The following is a 16,999-nucleotide window of genomic DNA, read 5'->3' on the forward strand; positions in this document are numbered from 1 at the left end:
TAATGTATTAACTTTTCTTCTACTGATTAACAATTTTGTGGTTATAAATACAAGTGCTATGAGCATTCCTCTATGCACATGTATATCTTTAGAATAAATTCTTAAGGGTAGAGTGTTAGATTGAAGGTCATTGGAAAGTTCCTCTTTGGAGTGTGTGAGTATGTGTGTGTGTGTGTGTGTGTGTGTGTGTGTGTTTGGAAAGTGGTGTTGCATGCTGATTAAGAGCATGAACTCTGTGGCTAGGCTGTTCCGGCTCATTCTCCTGGCTTTCTCCCTTAGCAGTGTGGTGACCTTGGGCAAGTTACTTAAGTTTCTGTATCTTATTTTTCTAAAGGATAAAAATAGGAAAAATAATATCACCTTTCCCCTAGGGTTGTGAGGATTAAGTGGGTTAATTGGATGAGATACATGTCTGATACTAAACACTCAACAACCATTATCTATTAGTGTCTGTTAGTGTTATTCTACATCAGACTTAGCTACCATGTAAGTAAAAAAAAAAAAAAAAAGGAAAATAAAAAAAAATTTTTGTTGGTGCTGGGGTTGTGGCTCAGTGGTAGAGCACCTGCCTGGAATGTGTGAAGCACTGGGTTTAATCATCAGCATCACATAAAAATAAATAAATAAAAATAAAGGTATTGTGTACACTAAAAAATAATTATTGTTTTTAGTGGGCTGGTGTCATGATTTTGGTTACTTTGGACATTCTCCTGAGCATGCCCCTTGAGGGGTGTAAGGTGGTCCCTATGGCCAGGCTCAGGTTTGGGGCCTCAGGTACATAGCCCTGAGGGAGAGCTCTGGGCTTTCTTACCCTGTGGTCTATGGACTGTAGCCACTGAAAGCTCCGGGGTTCACTGCCCTCTCTGCGGTTCTACTCAGTGCTTAACACATAGTGGAATGAATAACAAACTGAATAAAGGAAATCAGGTTTAAGAATTGTTTTCTTGTTGTCCCTAATTCCTCTTCATTACTACCAAGCCTTCAAAAAGTCTTAACCATCCCATTCTGGCTTACCAGTGAGGATCTGGGAAGGCGAGGATGGAGGAGGGACTCCATGCCTATGACTGTAGCAACCAGGGCAGACTAGAGATAAAACACAGTCCCTAGACTCCCCAGGAGAACTTGGTGAAGGAGCCTATAAAAGCCTGGACTTCCTGTTCTTTCCAGAAGTGGGTTTGGATGGCTTGCACCTGTGTATTTAAAGGAGGATGAACTGTCCAACCTGGGAAATCTGGCACGGGGCCTAACAGATTACATGGTAATCTCTCATGACAGCTATTTATAATCTAAATTTTGGTACACACTAAAATAAAGTCTGCATTTCACATTGTATCCACTCTTTCTAAAGCTGCATTATGGATATGACTGCCCATTTAGAACAATATGGCCAACATGGCTGCTACATGGATAAGATGACTGCCAGAATGAATGATGTTCAGAGAGACCAGATAGAAGAACAAAAATCTTGGGTTTCCAACCAGACCCTCTCGGCAGCATAACTTTACCCTAGTCAGTTGAAATTTCCAAGAACTGGTTTCTGCCTCTGTGAAATGGGGATTAGTGCCATAATAACTACCACCTGTCTGGGTTTAAGAATACCTCTGACATTAAATTAAAAGAGAGAGTGAGAGTGGGCAAACAAATAGATTACAATGGGCAGGCAATATGCCCTGAAACCTTGACCCCAAAATTACCCCTAATGGTAAAACCATTACAGTATTATATTTCTATAACATTCTTAGCAGTTGCTTGGCTAAGGAAAAGTCCTGATTTTTAATTTCTTAGAATATGTTCATAATTTATTATTTCTTTTACCATTCACATATGTTTAAAATAGAAAATCTATGTTCAACAGGGGTTTATTTTCTAAAACTCGATAATGCATAAATAGAAATCTCCTTCAGATAAATAGCACCTTCACACATAATAACATAATACACATTGCTAATTGTTAATGTCACTCTTTTTTGGGGGGTGGGGCATTGTTTAAAACTAATCAAGAACTTGGACGGGGTAGTAAAAACATTAACCAAGGCTCATTTGTAGTTACCAGATCCAATATGGATCCTGAAACCAGGAAACTTGTTTGGGTGATAGATTCAGGAAAGATCCAGAAAAGTATTTGTGACATAAGACCCAAAACATAGATCTCTCCATGTGAAAGATTCAAGTCTACCTCTTATTTTAATAATGAAACAGCTGCTAAAATCATGGCCTCTTGCAGGGGAAGGGGGGCGGGTCTTCATTTGCCATAGATAACTGGGTAGTTTTTGTTTTGTTTGGAGAAATAAATATTTGAAGGGGGTAACTAGAGACAGTTTCGCTGCTGTTGTGATGCTATTGATACACAGGCTGACGCTATTATGGCTGCCCTATCAGACTACATCATCTTTATGCTTGCAAGGTAACCTGAAGCAGCCCTCTATTGACTGGGCACTACCTTACACTGCAGCGTCTGCCCTGCCTGGGGACTGTAACCCGAGCCAAGTGCATGCCAGACAGACTGCCTTCTTTACCACTGAGAGCATCGAGGAAGAAGAGCGCTAAACCACCTGGGATGGACGGTTTGGAAGAGGGGCTGGCGGCTGAGTGACTCCCAGGGAGGGTGGCCTTGCCGTTTCCTCAACTTCTATTTAGGGGCAATCACTAGTGAGTCCTTCTTTTTGCTCACAAAAATAGCTACCCATAAGGAAGCCTCTGGAAAATTTCCTTTTTCTCCTTTGAACTCTGCAATGTTTCACCGCAGGTCATGTCCAGGTGGAGGGCCAGGCTCCCCAAGGGACTGAAACCTCCCTCGGGAAGAATGCACCCGTTTCCCTGCTCAGCTCTGCTAGCTTGCTTTGGGAATACAAGGGAGAATGCTCCCTTTGATCAGTCCAGCGCGGCAGATACCCATTCCACCATCTATGTCCAGCCCACGGCCAAAGCGGGCAGACGCCCTAGCCACCCAAGAGAGGAAGAAAGAGCTCCAGAGAAAAGGCGAGATTCGGGGACCCACACGGAGCGCAATGGCAGTGCCACTCGGAATTCAAGCCAACGGACCACTGTCCGGCCTGCTGCGACCCCTGAGGGCTTGTCGGGGTCCCCAGATGACGAGCCGGACTGCAAAGCAGGTCCTTTGCAGGCTTCCATCCCCAGACCATCAATTATTGACACGCCAAAGGTGAGTGTTTCCAATCCTGTTACAGATGGGATGATGTCCGGCAGAGTTCTGAGCTTGGGGAATGCTACAGCAAACTGTCTAAACTCGCTGTTGAGTTAAGAGGCAGAACCCAACTCCTAACTAGCAGGTGCAAGTGTGTAAAGCCTTTTAAATTCTCAGAAAACTTGGCAAGAGGCAATGATAATAAGTGCTGAAGCCTTACAATGGTCAAAGTTGACCTTTAATTAACTAGCTGTAGTGTCTTAGAGCCAACAGTGTCTTGACAAAAGATCAGGAATGAAAAGGCCTGGGAAACCTTTTTTTTTTGTCTTTGTTTTAAAAACTGGTCTGTAAATCTATTTATGTGGAAATCCACAATAAGAAAAATTTTGCTGTAGAATTTAAGAAATTGCCTCTAGTGCTCAAAATAAATCATATGACATCAAAGAATTTGGGGAAAATTTGGAAATGGCAAATACTGTGTACAGAGTGGTACAGAAAGGAATTGGCTCATAGAACTATTCACAATATGGATGTATCTATGATCATTTTCTGAGATTTAAAGACAGGAGGAGAAAGTTATTTGAAAAAATGGTGCTGTTGCTCTTGAGAAGTAGCATCTTGATTTATTATCTATTTTATTTCAAATTTCTTGGTGAGGCAAGATGTCTTGGAGAGACATTGTAAAGGAAGGGTTTCCTAAAAGGTATTTTCCAAAGGTCTCCCTTGAGGGTCTTTTTTCATGTTCTTTCTTTCTTTCTTCTTCTTTATTTTTCTTTTTCATTTCCTGGTCAAATAACTTAGAACTACACTTTAAAAACTGAAAAGTCTTTGGGGGCTCATTACTAAGATATTCTGGTTTTAAAAATAGTTTTTCCTATCTATTTAAGAAATCCTTTTTCTCGTGTAACTACTGACTTGAATCTAAAGAATTTCTTTAGCAATGAAAACTGCCTACCAGCAAAGGTGGGGTTAAAACATAATTCAAAAACTAGTTTCATTTGACACTTTTCAAGTTTATGTTAAATGATTGTCTGCATCCTTCTATTCTGAAATCAGAGAGTTTTACCAAATCTTGTGTTATAGCAGTAACTATGACTTATTTTTAGTTCTACTAAATCAAAATCCAAAACCAACCAATGACAACCAAAACACTTGTTCAATTTCCAATGCATACTCACATCCAGATTAAGATATTTTTAGTAGTAGTTAGTGGAGTACACATCATGACCAAGTCTATTTGTTCAAGTTCAAGGAACTAGTGATGTACTATTTTAATGAGACTTTTTGCTGGGTAGGGCATCCAGCAACCCAGCACCCACCCTATATTGCTGAGTATGGCAGCAAGAACAAGGATCAATTTGATTTTATCTTTCTGTTTTAGTGGTTTATATGACACAGGGACTTGTGGTAAGCATGTGTATTCAAACAGAACCAATAAAACACAGTGAGGGCTGTGCCATCCTAGGGATGCAAAGACCCTAAGCATACTATTTATCAATCCCAAAGAGAGAACTTGGATGACTCAATGGAGAGGTTTTGGAGATTTTATTTCTTATTCGTGGCAATGGAGGGCTGTGCCATGTCTACAGGCAGGGGGAATGTATGGGATAGATGGATGCCCCACCTCATATATTGGATTTCCTCATATGTTTTATGAGTACATTCCTTTACTTTACAACCAGAGTCACTCTGTGTAGATCCTCTCCCAAGGACTGGAGATAAGTTAAGTGGCCCACTCTCCCTCCCCATTTCCCAATTCTTTTAGAGACCTTTCCCATTTTCACAGTCTTTTAGAGACCTTCTTACCTCACTGCAAGCTTAATTAGGGTTTAACCCAATGGGGGGCCGGTAACATGAATATTTATTGTTCAGTTTGTAGGAGCAAAACCTGGGTAGACTACAGATGTCAGTCAGGCCTTGCAATGGAACCAGACCAAGTATAAGACTAGATATGGGTCACAAAAAGAGACAGTTCATAAGAGGGTTCAAAGGAGGGCTGGAGGCTCAGCGAAGTTACTCTGGAAGGGAGACTGGTCTAGAAGGAGGCATAGGATTTTTTCAGGGCAGAGATGAAGGAAGAACATTGCAGTGAAGGAAATCATGTGACCAAGACTATGGATGTAGAGGAAATGTAGCATAGGAATAGGATATCCGATAGACTAAAGATGAAGCTACATATTGGAGAGATACCTGGAAAGGTAGATTAGGGTCGAGCAATAGTGGGATGCCTTGAATGCTGTGATGAGAATTTAAGTTAGTGGCAGTAGGAAGCTTTAAGAATTTTGAACAAAAGAATTTAATGCGTGGGATTTCATTCTGGGGAGACAAATAGAACCATGTAGGATAGATCCTAGTTAGGAAGCCTAGAGCTGAGGGGCTATTGCAAAAACCGATATCTGGGAATAATCATAAGGACTAGTAGGAACAAGAGGTAGAAGAGGCCAAGAGGACGGGACCCTCTGGGGTAGTAAATATAGTGGGTGACTCCATCGAGGGAAGTGAGACCAGGTTGGTAGCAATAAAAAGACAACACTATAAAATTAAGAGGGCATTCCATGGGTAAGGCAAGTGGACATCTATTCTAGTTCAGTTATCGAGCACTTGCCAGTTTGCCAGCCATCTGCTGAGTGCTCTGCATGGAATCTCTCATCTAGTCCTACTTCCACTGAGGTGTATAGTCTTGTGATTCCCATTGTGCAGAGGAAGATTCTGACACTTTCTCAAGGCCACAGAGTGAGGAAGTGACTGAGACAGGGTTGGGGTCCAGTTCTATTTGATTCCAAAGTCCTTCTTTTGAATATAATGTGTTTCCATAGTTGTTTAACTATGTGGTGTTTGAGGATTTACAATCAAATATTCATACATGATCTCATTTGATATGCAAACAGATTTAATTCCATATAGATGTGTATGCATATGTATGTGTTGTATGTATATAAGTATTTGTTTCTCATTAATTTGCTCAACCTTTTTCTACCAGTTTTGTGGTGACCAATACCATGGAAAGGGTTAACTTTACATTTGTACTCTGCTGGTGACAAAACTTTCTTGATGACAGTGTGGGGGATTGCTTTGAGATCTTCTGATGTAAAGTAGCACAGGACTTCCCAGACTTTTCTTTACCTAGTAACTTTGGGGTGGCATGTTTTTCTTCAGAAGTTGATGGATAGGCTGCTTTTATTACAATCTTGTCTAGTGGCAAAAATATTTCCCCTTTAGATGCTTTGAGCCTCTTCACTTAAACTGCCTTGGTAGAGACCACAAGTAGTACTTTTTTGTTTTAAAAAATGCACATCCTCAGAACATAACTATAGCTAAGAAAGGGCTACAGATCCCCCAGACCGTCTTTAGCTACCTGGTGTTCAGGTAGGAAGACAGTTCATTAAATCTGAACAACATCTGGTTTGAGAGGAAAAGCCAAAAGTAATAAAACCAAGTGAACTAAGTAAAAATGAAAGGCTTATGTCTTGTGTAAATGTAAATAGGTATATGTGTCAATATCTGTAAAGTGTTATAAATTAGGCTTCGACCTTCCTATGGTCATCTTTTCCCTGTTCTGTGCCTGAAATCAAGATGATAACAAGTCTAGAATTGGAATCTGTCTTATAATTACTGATACCTTTGAACTATCTTTTTTTCCATTCTTGGTGATCTTATAATTGAAGCATCTCATAATTGGTAGAATTAATTGTAGGGTCAATGAAATATAACGCGTACTGCTGTTTATAAAAATAAAGAGCAATAGTTACTGCACTCTTTCTCTATGTGAGCACTAGCCCTGGGAAAGTACAGATGACTGGGATGTGGTCCCTAAGGTTGTTTACATCCTAGCAGGAGAATCCGATGTGCAAATAGGCAATACCAATGCAGTACAAGAAAGCTTATGGGTCAGCTCTTCACAAGCACAGGAAGGAGCTCTTAAGTCAGACTCTGGAAGACAGGGGGTGGGTGGGGGGCGGGCAGGGGAGCTGGACTATTTGGAGGAGAAGGTTTGGAACCTTATTCTCTTAAATCAGACCCAACACTGTACTTTTCCTACTTGGATGGTGAGAAAGGTAAAGTTCACACACTGAGCAACTAAGGGCTTCAGAGCAGTTTGGTAGTTTGAGAAAGTCTGTCTGTAACAGTTGTAAGTTTAAAAAAAGTTTTATTGGTGCATTATAATTATACACAGTAGTGGGATTCATTGGATCATGTTCATACAATTCTAAGTTTTTATCTAGTTCTTATTCCAACTGAGAGTAGCCAGCCTGACATAGGAAGAGAGAACAATTGTAGTGAGGAAAATCATTCCTTGGTGTATTTTAACAAAAAGCGCATCACAGCAGAGCATGGTGGCTCATGCCTGTAATCCTAGTGGTTTAGGAGGCTGAGGCAGGAGGATTTTGAGTTCAAGGCCAACCTCAGCAATGTAGTGAAACCAACTTTTCAAGACCCTGTTTCAAAATAAAAAATAGAAAAGGGCCGGGGTTGTAGCTCAGTGGTAGAGCAGCCTGGGTTCAATCCCCGGTACTTAAAAAACAGTAGTTAAAACCATATAAAAATGAAGGGAAAGCTGGGTGCGTTAGCACATGCCTGTAGTTCTAGCAGCTTGGGAGGATGAAGCAGGAGGAACATGAGTTCAAAGCCAGACTCAGCAACTTAGTTAGGCTCTAAGCAACTCAGTGAGACCCTGCCTTTAAATAAAATATAAAAGAGAGCTGGGGATGTGGCTCAGTGGTTGAGTGCCCCTGACTTCAATCCCTCATACAAAAAAAAAAAAAAAAAAAAAGCAAGCAGAAGGAAAAAAGCAAAAAGGGTCCATCTTGGAGTTGACAACTCTATTCAATTCTGGATTAGGTAGGTTTTACAATGAAGCAAGAGAACAGGTAACCAGGCCATCCCTGGCACTCATAGCAGGCTGGATGAAGATTCTTGGTCTCAGGTGATCTTCCAGGTTCTGAGTCTCATTATTGATGTCTAACAAAGACTCATCTGTCAGTCACGTTTCTCTAAGAGATAGTCTCTTGATAGCCAAGCTTACAAGAGTCTGGTGGGTAAATCAGAATGCCCATTTAATTGTAAGCTTTAACAAGTAACTGGCAAATTTATGATCCACTGAGCTGTGTATTCTCCCCACTAGAAAATTACATGTAAGAGAAATGTTAAAGACACTAGAATAAATCTAACATAGTTTTCCTATGTACACATGAAATTATATAAGTGAATCCCACCATCATGCCCACCCACAAGAATGGGGTCCTGATTAGAATAAGATATATCTTATGCTTGTATCAAAATGGATTATGCTGTCATGTATAACTAAGAAGAACCAAGACAGTAAAATTTTTAAAAATTGTTTGAAAACATGGACTCAGAGGAAGGCAAGGTATTTATCTAATTTTTTTGTGGTAAAATACACATAGCATAAAATTTATCATTTTAACTGTTTAATTGTATAGTTCTGTGGCTTTAATCACATGCCCATTATTATGCAGCTGTTTCCACCATCCATCTTCAGAACTTTTGCATCTTCTTCAACTAAAACTCCATATCCATTGAACAACAGCTACACTTCCTCCTCTATAATCCCCTGGCAACCACCATTCTGGCCCTATGAATTTGGCAACTGTAGACCTCACACAAGCTTGGCAATGCTGTCTTTTTCCATTTTTGTCTGTCTGTCTTATTTCACTTTGCATAATGTCCTTGTTCATCTGTGCAGCATGGGTTATTTCTACCTTTTTGCAGTTGGGGATAATACTGCTGTAAACATGGGTGTACAAATTCTTTTCAAGACCCTGATGTCAGTTCTTTGGGGTTTGTACCTAGAAGTGAGATTGTGGGATCATTTGGTGATCCTATATTCAATTTTTTGAGGAGCTTACATAAGCTCCTAGAGTGGCTACACCATTTCCCCCAGTGATGGTTCCAATTCCTCCACATCCGCTGCATTTGTTGTTTTCTGGGGCTTGCTTGTTTTTTGATAATAGCCATCCTAACGGATATGAAGTGCTGTCTCATTATAGTTTTAATTTGCATTTTCCTTATGACTAGTGATGTTTAACATCCTTTTTAAATTTTGGGGGGACTACTGGAGATCTAACTCAGGGCCTCATGCCCTAGCATTGAATTATACCCCAGCCCAATATTGAACATCTTTTTTTTTTTTTAATTGTGCATACTCTCTCACTCTGTATTTATTTATTTTTATTGGGTGCTGAGGATTGAATCCAGTGCCTCACACATGTTATGTAAGCACTCTATCTACCACTGAGCCATAACACCCAACCCCTGTTGAACGCATATGTGCTTATTGGTCATTTGTGTATCTTCTTTGGGGAATTATCTATTTACGACCTGCCTCTTCCCCCCACTCCTTTTTTGGAACTGGAGATTTATCCCAGTGGCACTTAACCACTGAGCCATGTCCCCACCTGTTTTTGTGTTTTATTGTTTTGAGGCAGTGTCTCACTAAGTTGCTTAAGGCCTCACTAAGTTGCTGAAGCTGGCCTTGGACTTGCAATCTTCCTGCCTCAGCCTCCCAAGTTGCTGGGAGGTTGCTGGTGGTGCTGGTGCACCACCATACCAAACTTCCATTTTCCATTTAAAAAAAAATTTTAGCTTAGGTGGGCACAATATCTTTATTTTACATTTATGTGTGCTGAGGATCCAATCCAGTGCCTCATATATGTGAGGCGAGCACTCTGCCACTGAGCCATGATCCCAGCCCCACTTTTTCCAATTTTTTTAATCAAATTGCTTCCTCTTGTTGAATTTAGTATTCTGGATTTTAATCCTTTATCCAATATCTGATTTGCAAATATTTTCTCTCTGTTAATAGTGTCCTTTGATGAAAAAATATTTTTAAATTTGGTTGGCGTCCAATTTCTATTTTTTCTTTTGTGATCTTTGATTTTGGTGTTATGTTCAAGCAATGATTGTTAAGCAGTGAAGATTTTGTCTTCTGTTGATTAATGTGAGCTCTTACATTTGGGTCTTTGATCCATTTTGCGTTAATGTTTGTATTGTTAAGGGACCAACTGCACTCTTTGGTGTGTAGATATTCAATATTCCAGCACCACTGGTTGAAAACCTCTCTTCAGTGGTTTTGGCACCATTGTTGAAAACCATCTGACTGCGTATGTGAGGTTTATTCCCAGTTCTGTATTTTCCCCTTGCTCTGTCTGTCTTTTTGCCAGGGCCACAAGGTTTTGATTACTGTAGCTTTGTAGTAAGTTTTGAAATATGGAAGAATGAGACCTTTAACTTCGTTGTTCTGTCTCATGATCACTTTGATTATTTGGAGTCCCTTGAGATTCTGTATAAATTTAAGGATGGATTTTTTTTTGATTTTTTAATATGCAAAATGCACCACTGGGATTTTGATAGGGATTACACTGAATATTTAGGTAGCTTTACATAATACTGGCATCTTAATAATATTAAGTCTTCTAACCTACGAGCACGGCTGTCTTTCCCTTTATTTGTGCCTTTAATTTCTTTTACAATGTTTTGTAATTTTCAGTGTATGCGTCTTTTGTTTACTATATTAAGATTATTTCCAAGTATTTTATTCTTTTTGATGCCACTGAAAATAAAATTGTTTCCTTAATTTACTTTTTGGATTGTTCATTGTTATTGCATAGAAATAAAGTCGATTTTTGTTCATGTATTTTATCCCAAATTTTGTTGATATCATTTACTCTATTTTGTGTGTTTCTGATGTGTGTATAATTTTAGGGTTTTTTTTTTATATAAGATTGTGCCATCTACAAACAGAACTATTTTGTATCTTTCTTTTCAATTTGAATGTTCTTTATTTCATTTATTGCCTAATTATGGTGGCTGAAATTCTCACATTGTGTTAAATAGAAGTAGTACAAGTGAGCATCCTTGTCCGGTTCAAGATCTTACAGTAAAATCTTTCATGCTGAATATGATGCTAGCTGTAGGTTTATAATATGTGGACTTCATTGTTAGGTATTCCTTATATTCCTAATTTGTTGAATATTTTAATGATAAAAATGTGTTGAATTTTGTTAATTTTTCTACATTAATTAAGATGATAATGCCTGTTTTCTTTCTTTGTTCTGTTAAAATGGTATGTTACATTGATTGATTTTTCTATGTTGAACCATCCTTGGATTCCAAGAACAAATCCTGCTTGATCATGTTATGATCTTTTTAATATGTTGTAGAATTCTGTTTTCTAGTATTTTACAGAGAAATTTTATACTCATAAAGAATATTGGTCTGTAATTTTATTTTCTTATGTGACTTTGACTTTGATATCAGGGTTATGTTGGCCTCAGAGAATAAATAGGAAGTATTCCCTACTTTAAATTCTTTGGAACAGTTTGATATGAATTGGTGGTAATTCTTTACATGTTTGGTAGAATTCCCCAGCAAAGCCAAGAGTTTTCTTTGTTGAGATGTGGTTACTGATCCCATCTTCTTACCATTTATAAGACCATTCACATTTTGTATATCTTCCTGATTCAGTCTTTTTTAAAAAATATTTTTAGTTGTTGATGTAACTTTATTTTTTATTTATTTATATGTGGTGCTGAGGATTGAACCCAGTGCCTCACACATGCTAGGTAAGTGCTCTGCCACTGAACCACAACCCAGCCCCTGATTCAGTCTTGGGTAAAGAAAAGCTACTTTTACAGCTTCAGTGAACCATGATAATTGCATCTGTAATTATCATTTATTTAGTACCATTAATAAACAAGGTATAGTGTTAAGTGCTTTACCTGGATTAGTTCATTCCACCCTCCTAATCCATTTATAAATTTAGTTTTTGATAATACCTTCCTCTGCTCAAAGATCTCCAATGGCATCCTATTCCCTTCAGAGGAAAAGCCAGATTCTCACAGTGGCTTCTGGGTTTTTATAAGATTCTCCCTTTACCTGAATGAACTCACCTCCTACTGTTCTTTCTGATGGGAAAACTAGACTAAGTGGGGTTAAGTGTCTGATCCATTTCCACTCTAATAACAACCCTTCCAGCAGCCTGACAACCTCAAGTCAACAACTCAGAACACGATTTCCTTGGGTGATACAAAACTGAGGCTGTAAATAACTAGGTAACTCCTTATATTTCTCTTCTTGTCTAGGCTTCAAGCCCATTCTTTCTCTTCTTGGCACTGTCTTTGCCAACAGCTGGGATCATTTGATTATTCAAGTTTCAGTTTCCTTGGTTAGAATCAGATTCTAGCTATGGTCTCCTGAGGCTGCATCAAGACCTTGTTAATTGGAATTTGTTGATTAAAAGTCTCCTGGGGGTATCTATTAACAGAACAATTTTTAGAGACAGTCACCTCTAAGGTAACTGATCTCATCCAACATAGTTATTTTTATTTTTAGTGTCTTAAAACTGCATGAAGTCAAGACTTGGGGGTGCCATCTGTAGAAGGCAGTGCTATTTAGAAGCATGTTTCAAACTCATGTGTGATCATCTGTAGCTCCTGATTCCACCTGCATTCTGCATCCCCTTACATAATGGCACTTTTGAGGGCAACTCTGCTGGGCTGCATATCCATTTTCTGGTACAAATCAATCCATTTGCATTTTTTAATAAAGAAATCACTCCTTCCTTTTCCTATGGTTCTGAAAAGAAATGAAGCTGTACGTTGAATAGATGATTTGATAGAAACTCTTCAAAAATAGAAAGCAACTGATAGATCCTCTATCTAGTTCCTTTCTTTGCTCTGGAGTGAAACCAATATTTTCCCCTTCCTTCCCAAAGAAGGAGGATATTTTAATGACCTGGTGAGAATCCTATCCCATTCCATTTAAGACTTGCTCATTTCTCATGTCAGGTTTCCACTTTCAAAAGATGTTGAAACCTAATGGCATGATAGTGCATCATATACCTGTATACTCAGTTGGGAATTGCAATCCAGATATTCAATTGCATCCCAACTGGAAAAGGGAGAGATGGATTCTTGACTCTCCTGGAAATGAAATGAAATGAATGGCTCTTATAAAACCATGAATACTTATAACATTATTCAGCTTTGGCTATTGGAAACTATCCATGAAAGACTGCAGAGGAGGGCAAAAATGCAGAAATTTCAGGCTATTTAGAACCAAAGGGCATGTATATTCCAAATTAAGCAATAGTAAATGAGTGCCTAATTTAATCAAAATTTGAAGCACCATTTTCAAGTGAGGTTACCACTGTATTTATAATTCAGATAAAAATGGTAAATTCTCTTTAAGCAGGGATTGAAATGTTGGAGAACAGAGGTACAAAAGAAAGAGGTTGGGCTGTTTTTGAGCAGCACCTGTGTACAACTCACCAGAAAGAATCTAGCAACCTGCCTGTGACCTACTTGTACCTTTGCCCTCAATTTTTGCAAATAATGAGTGAAAGAGTAGGGTTTATTTTGTTCAAGGGGAATGGCCTTGAGTGTCTATCCAAGAAAGTTCCCAAAAGACCCATTTCCCCCAAATACCTGCATCTTTTTATTTAATTGGAATTTAAGTTTTTTGAGTATCTAATCTGCATTCATGCTTTAGTTTTTAAAAAGCTGATATATACCCAACAAATAGTTGGGTATGCTGGAAGTGTTAAGATTTCTTATACTTCAGGAATCACAGAGGCTAGTTAAATGAATGTGGGGAAATTAGAGAGTTTTTTTTTCCAGGCAAAGACATAGCTAATCTGATCTGAACAGTAAGTTTTCCACTCACTGTTCCTCCTTTCCAAAGAAAATATAACTCATGGAGTTAACACTTTTTCCAACATGAGGTTTATACACTTGATTTTGTAATTCTGCACCCGAGGAGGCAAGAGTTTGGAAATTTGTGGCGATTAGAGGAAGGAGAACCCTCCACCAGGGGCATTGAGCCCCTAGAAGAGGAGTTTATAGTCTTGTTTTGAAAATTGGTTTGTGTGTATACTACATTCAGCTAAGTGGAAAATTACAACTAAATACATAGGCATGATTTGATTGTCCCTTGTAAAGGAATAATGTCCCCCAAAATGGCCGCCTATGGCCATTAAAGCATCAAATCTCAACAAAGGGCAGTATATGAATCTCAGTAATTTATTATTGTAATGAGTACATTGAGATTTACAAATCATAAACTGACTTTAAAATAAATGTAAAGGTTTTTATTTTGATTGGAAACAATGTGTGGTCAAGTATTTTATATGTACACTGTAATTAGAGTTGATTCAAGGTTGTTTCTTTTGTTAAATTACTCATATGATCTGTGGTCTGGCATACTAACTCAAGGAGCAAAGAAAGGAGGCAGCAGAACTGGGGAGCTGCTGGCACCAGGTGGTGACTGTGCTCCTGACGTGGATGGTGGGCCTGAGAAAATTATGTAGTCATCCCTTGCTCTCTGTGGGTGATGGCTTCCAGGCCCCCCATGGATACCCAAACCCACGAAGCTCAAACCCTTTATATATAACATGGGTTAATATTTGCATATAACCTATGAAATCCCCCTGTATGCTTTCAATCATCTCTATATTATTTATAACACCTAATATAAAGAATAAGCTCTATAAATAGCTGTTGACTGTACTGTTTAGGGAATAAGGACAAGAACTTTATATGTTCAGAACAATTTTTTTTCTGAATATTTTTGAATCCACAATTGGTTGATTCACAAATGTGGAACCTGTGGACATGGGGGACCAACTGTATACTGAGGCTAAATAATGAGTGGGAGTCTAAGGGAATTTGAATAGGAACTAGTAATAAGTCCTTTTTTATCTGGGAATTGTTTTCTTTTTTGACTGAACTGGTTTCTGGGAGGACACATGAAGCATAGATTGAGCAAAAAGCAGAGATTGAGCAACAAGACAAATACACCTTTATACATAGTGAGGTGACAGGACTCACAGGTCTTTTCCAAGGACTCAAGAAGGATATATATATATATATATATATATATATATATATATATATATATATGGTGTAGATGGACATAATACCTTTATTTAATTAATTATTTTTATGTGGTGCTGAGTATTGAACCCAGTGCCTCACACATGCTAGGCAAGCGCTCTACCACTGAGCTATAATCCCAGCCCCCCAAAGGGCTTTCTTGAAGCATAGTTCTTTTGATTGAATTTTTGCCAGAGTACATCTGCCCTGTGTGCATAATACTTGAGTTTCTGTAGGGAGAAATAAGTTGGTTTAATGGTGTTGCAAATTGACATGAGTTATTTTGACCATTCAAAGTTATCCTGTAAATATTGTGAGCCTAGAGCAATGCCTGGCATATAGAAGGTACTTAATGATATTTTTAAATAAGTTAAAGGATGAATTAATAAAGTCAAAATTGGGGAGAAGTTTGTGGTGTAGAGTCTTCATATATTTTTATCATTTAATCTTTGCTTAGTAATATAAATATCTTTGTGATCCATTCATTTTTCTAGAAATTGATGGAAATGCTTTATGATCACATGGAGGGGGTGGGATCCAAGACAACTCTTTGTCTTGAAGAATGATCTATGTATTTATTACTCAGAACTGAGACAAAAGACCCAGGAAACAAACAAATATACCTTTAAAAGAGGAACAGAAGGACAGAAAAGGATGCAAGCAGCTTATTATTCTGACTTCGATAGCAGGTAGAGAAACATATACATGATATTGATCGCATTAATGACAGACCAAGCTGTCTTAAGGACATTACCAAGAATGATTTTACTTTTTTTCCCCACACAATTTGGTTTTTGCAATCTTTTGGGTTGATTGTTTTTTTCTCATTGGCAGAGAACTTGATATCTAAAAGATATTTCTCGCTAGCTAATCTTATTTAAGAATGAAATATGCAGTCTTTCACTTAATGGGTTACTTTCTAAATTTAAGGGCAAAGTCCAAAGCTTATCTGTTATTATATCTTCCACAAGTTCTGCATCCATGATTCAATCAATGATCTTTATATGGAGTTAGACCATGTGGATTGCATCTGCACTATTTACACGCATTTTCATTGTATTAGGTAATTAAGTAATAAGAAGATGTGAAGTATATAGGAGGATTGCCTAGGTTAATATGCAAATACTATGCATTTTACATAACAAGAGTCCAGCATTGCTGGATTTTGGTATCTGTGGGATACAGTCCCCCATGGATACTGAAGGATAACTGTCATGAGAAAAAAGGTAATTTGATTTAATGAGAAACAGTTACAAATAAAGCATTCAGCACATTATTTCTTTTGTGCTTTCAGTAATTACTGTGAAGTCTAACTTGGAAGTTTTTTAAAACCTGCATTCATTCCTTAGGTCAACGGACTTTGGTGGGGGCCTAATCTATGCTTTTGTTAGGTGCTAAGATGCTATAAAGAACAAGGTTGTGGTTTTGCATTTGAGTTGCTTGCTGTTAGACAGCAGCCAGGCAAATAAACAGCTGCAATAAAAAGGTAATAAATACTGAAATGGCACTTAGCATTTATCTCATCTCTATGGCTTGTGATGAAAAGCTTTTATACAATTATACACACTTTTTATCTTTCTCACTCTGTGAAATTTCCATAAACTCTCACTTGACCAGAGAACAGGGTCATATAATCACAATCTTAAAATTGCCCCATTTTCCTGTCTCATAACTCCCCATTTCCATGCTGACTTTTATTATTCTTGTCTCCTTTTCTCCTGACTCAGACTTAAGCATTAGCATTTCTGCTGTCACAGAGAGTCTGTCTCCAAGGATAATCTTTCTTGCTTTCTCTCATTCATTTATTTATTCATCTTTCCATTGTTGGGCTATAGGCTCTGCCAGTTCTGGAAAAACAAAACAAATAAGATGTATTTGCATCTCAGCAGGAGCTTGCAGTCTGGTGCTAGAAGTGTGGGACCTTGTGAAGCTGGGCAGTGAATCAGGGCCGATGGATCTCAAC

General features: G+C 38.3%; 1 protein-coding gene across 1 annotated transcript in view; it reads left to right on the forward strand.

Moving 5' to 3' along the window:
* Window positions 1–2,749: 2,749 nt before the first annotated feature.
* Fam107b (family with sequence similarity 107 member B) overlaps window positions 2,750–16,999 on the forward strand; it is a 198,674-nt gene continuing 184,424 nt past the window's right edge. The window contains exon 1 of the mRNA XM_027928473.2: window positions 2,750–3,163. Within this exon, the coding sequence (XP_027784274.2) occupies window positions 2,750–3,163 (414 nt within the window). The remainder of the gene's footprint in view (window positions 3,164–16,999) is intronic.

This window comes from Marmota flaviventris, chromosome 12 (genome assembly GCF_047511675.1).
Source record: "Marmota flaviventris isolate mMarFla1 chromosome 12, mMarFla1.hap1, whole genome shotgun sequence".
Taxonomy (NCBI): Eukaryota; Metazoa; Chordata; class Mammalia; order Rodentia; family Sciuridae; genus Marmota; species Marmota flaviventris.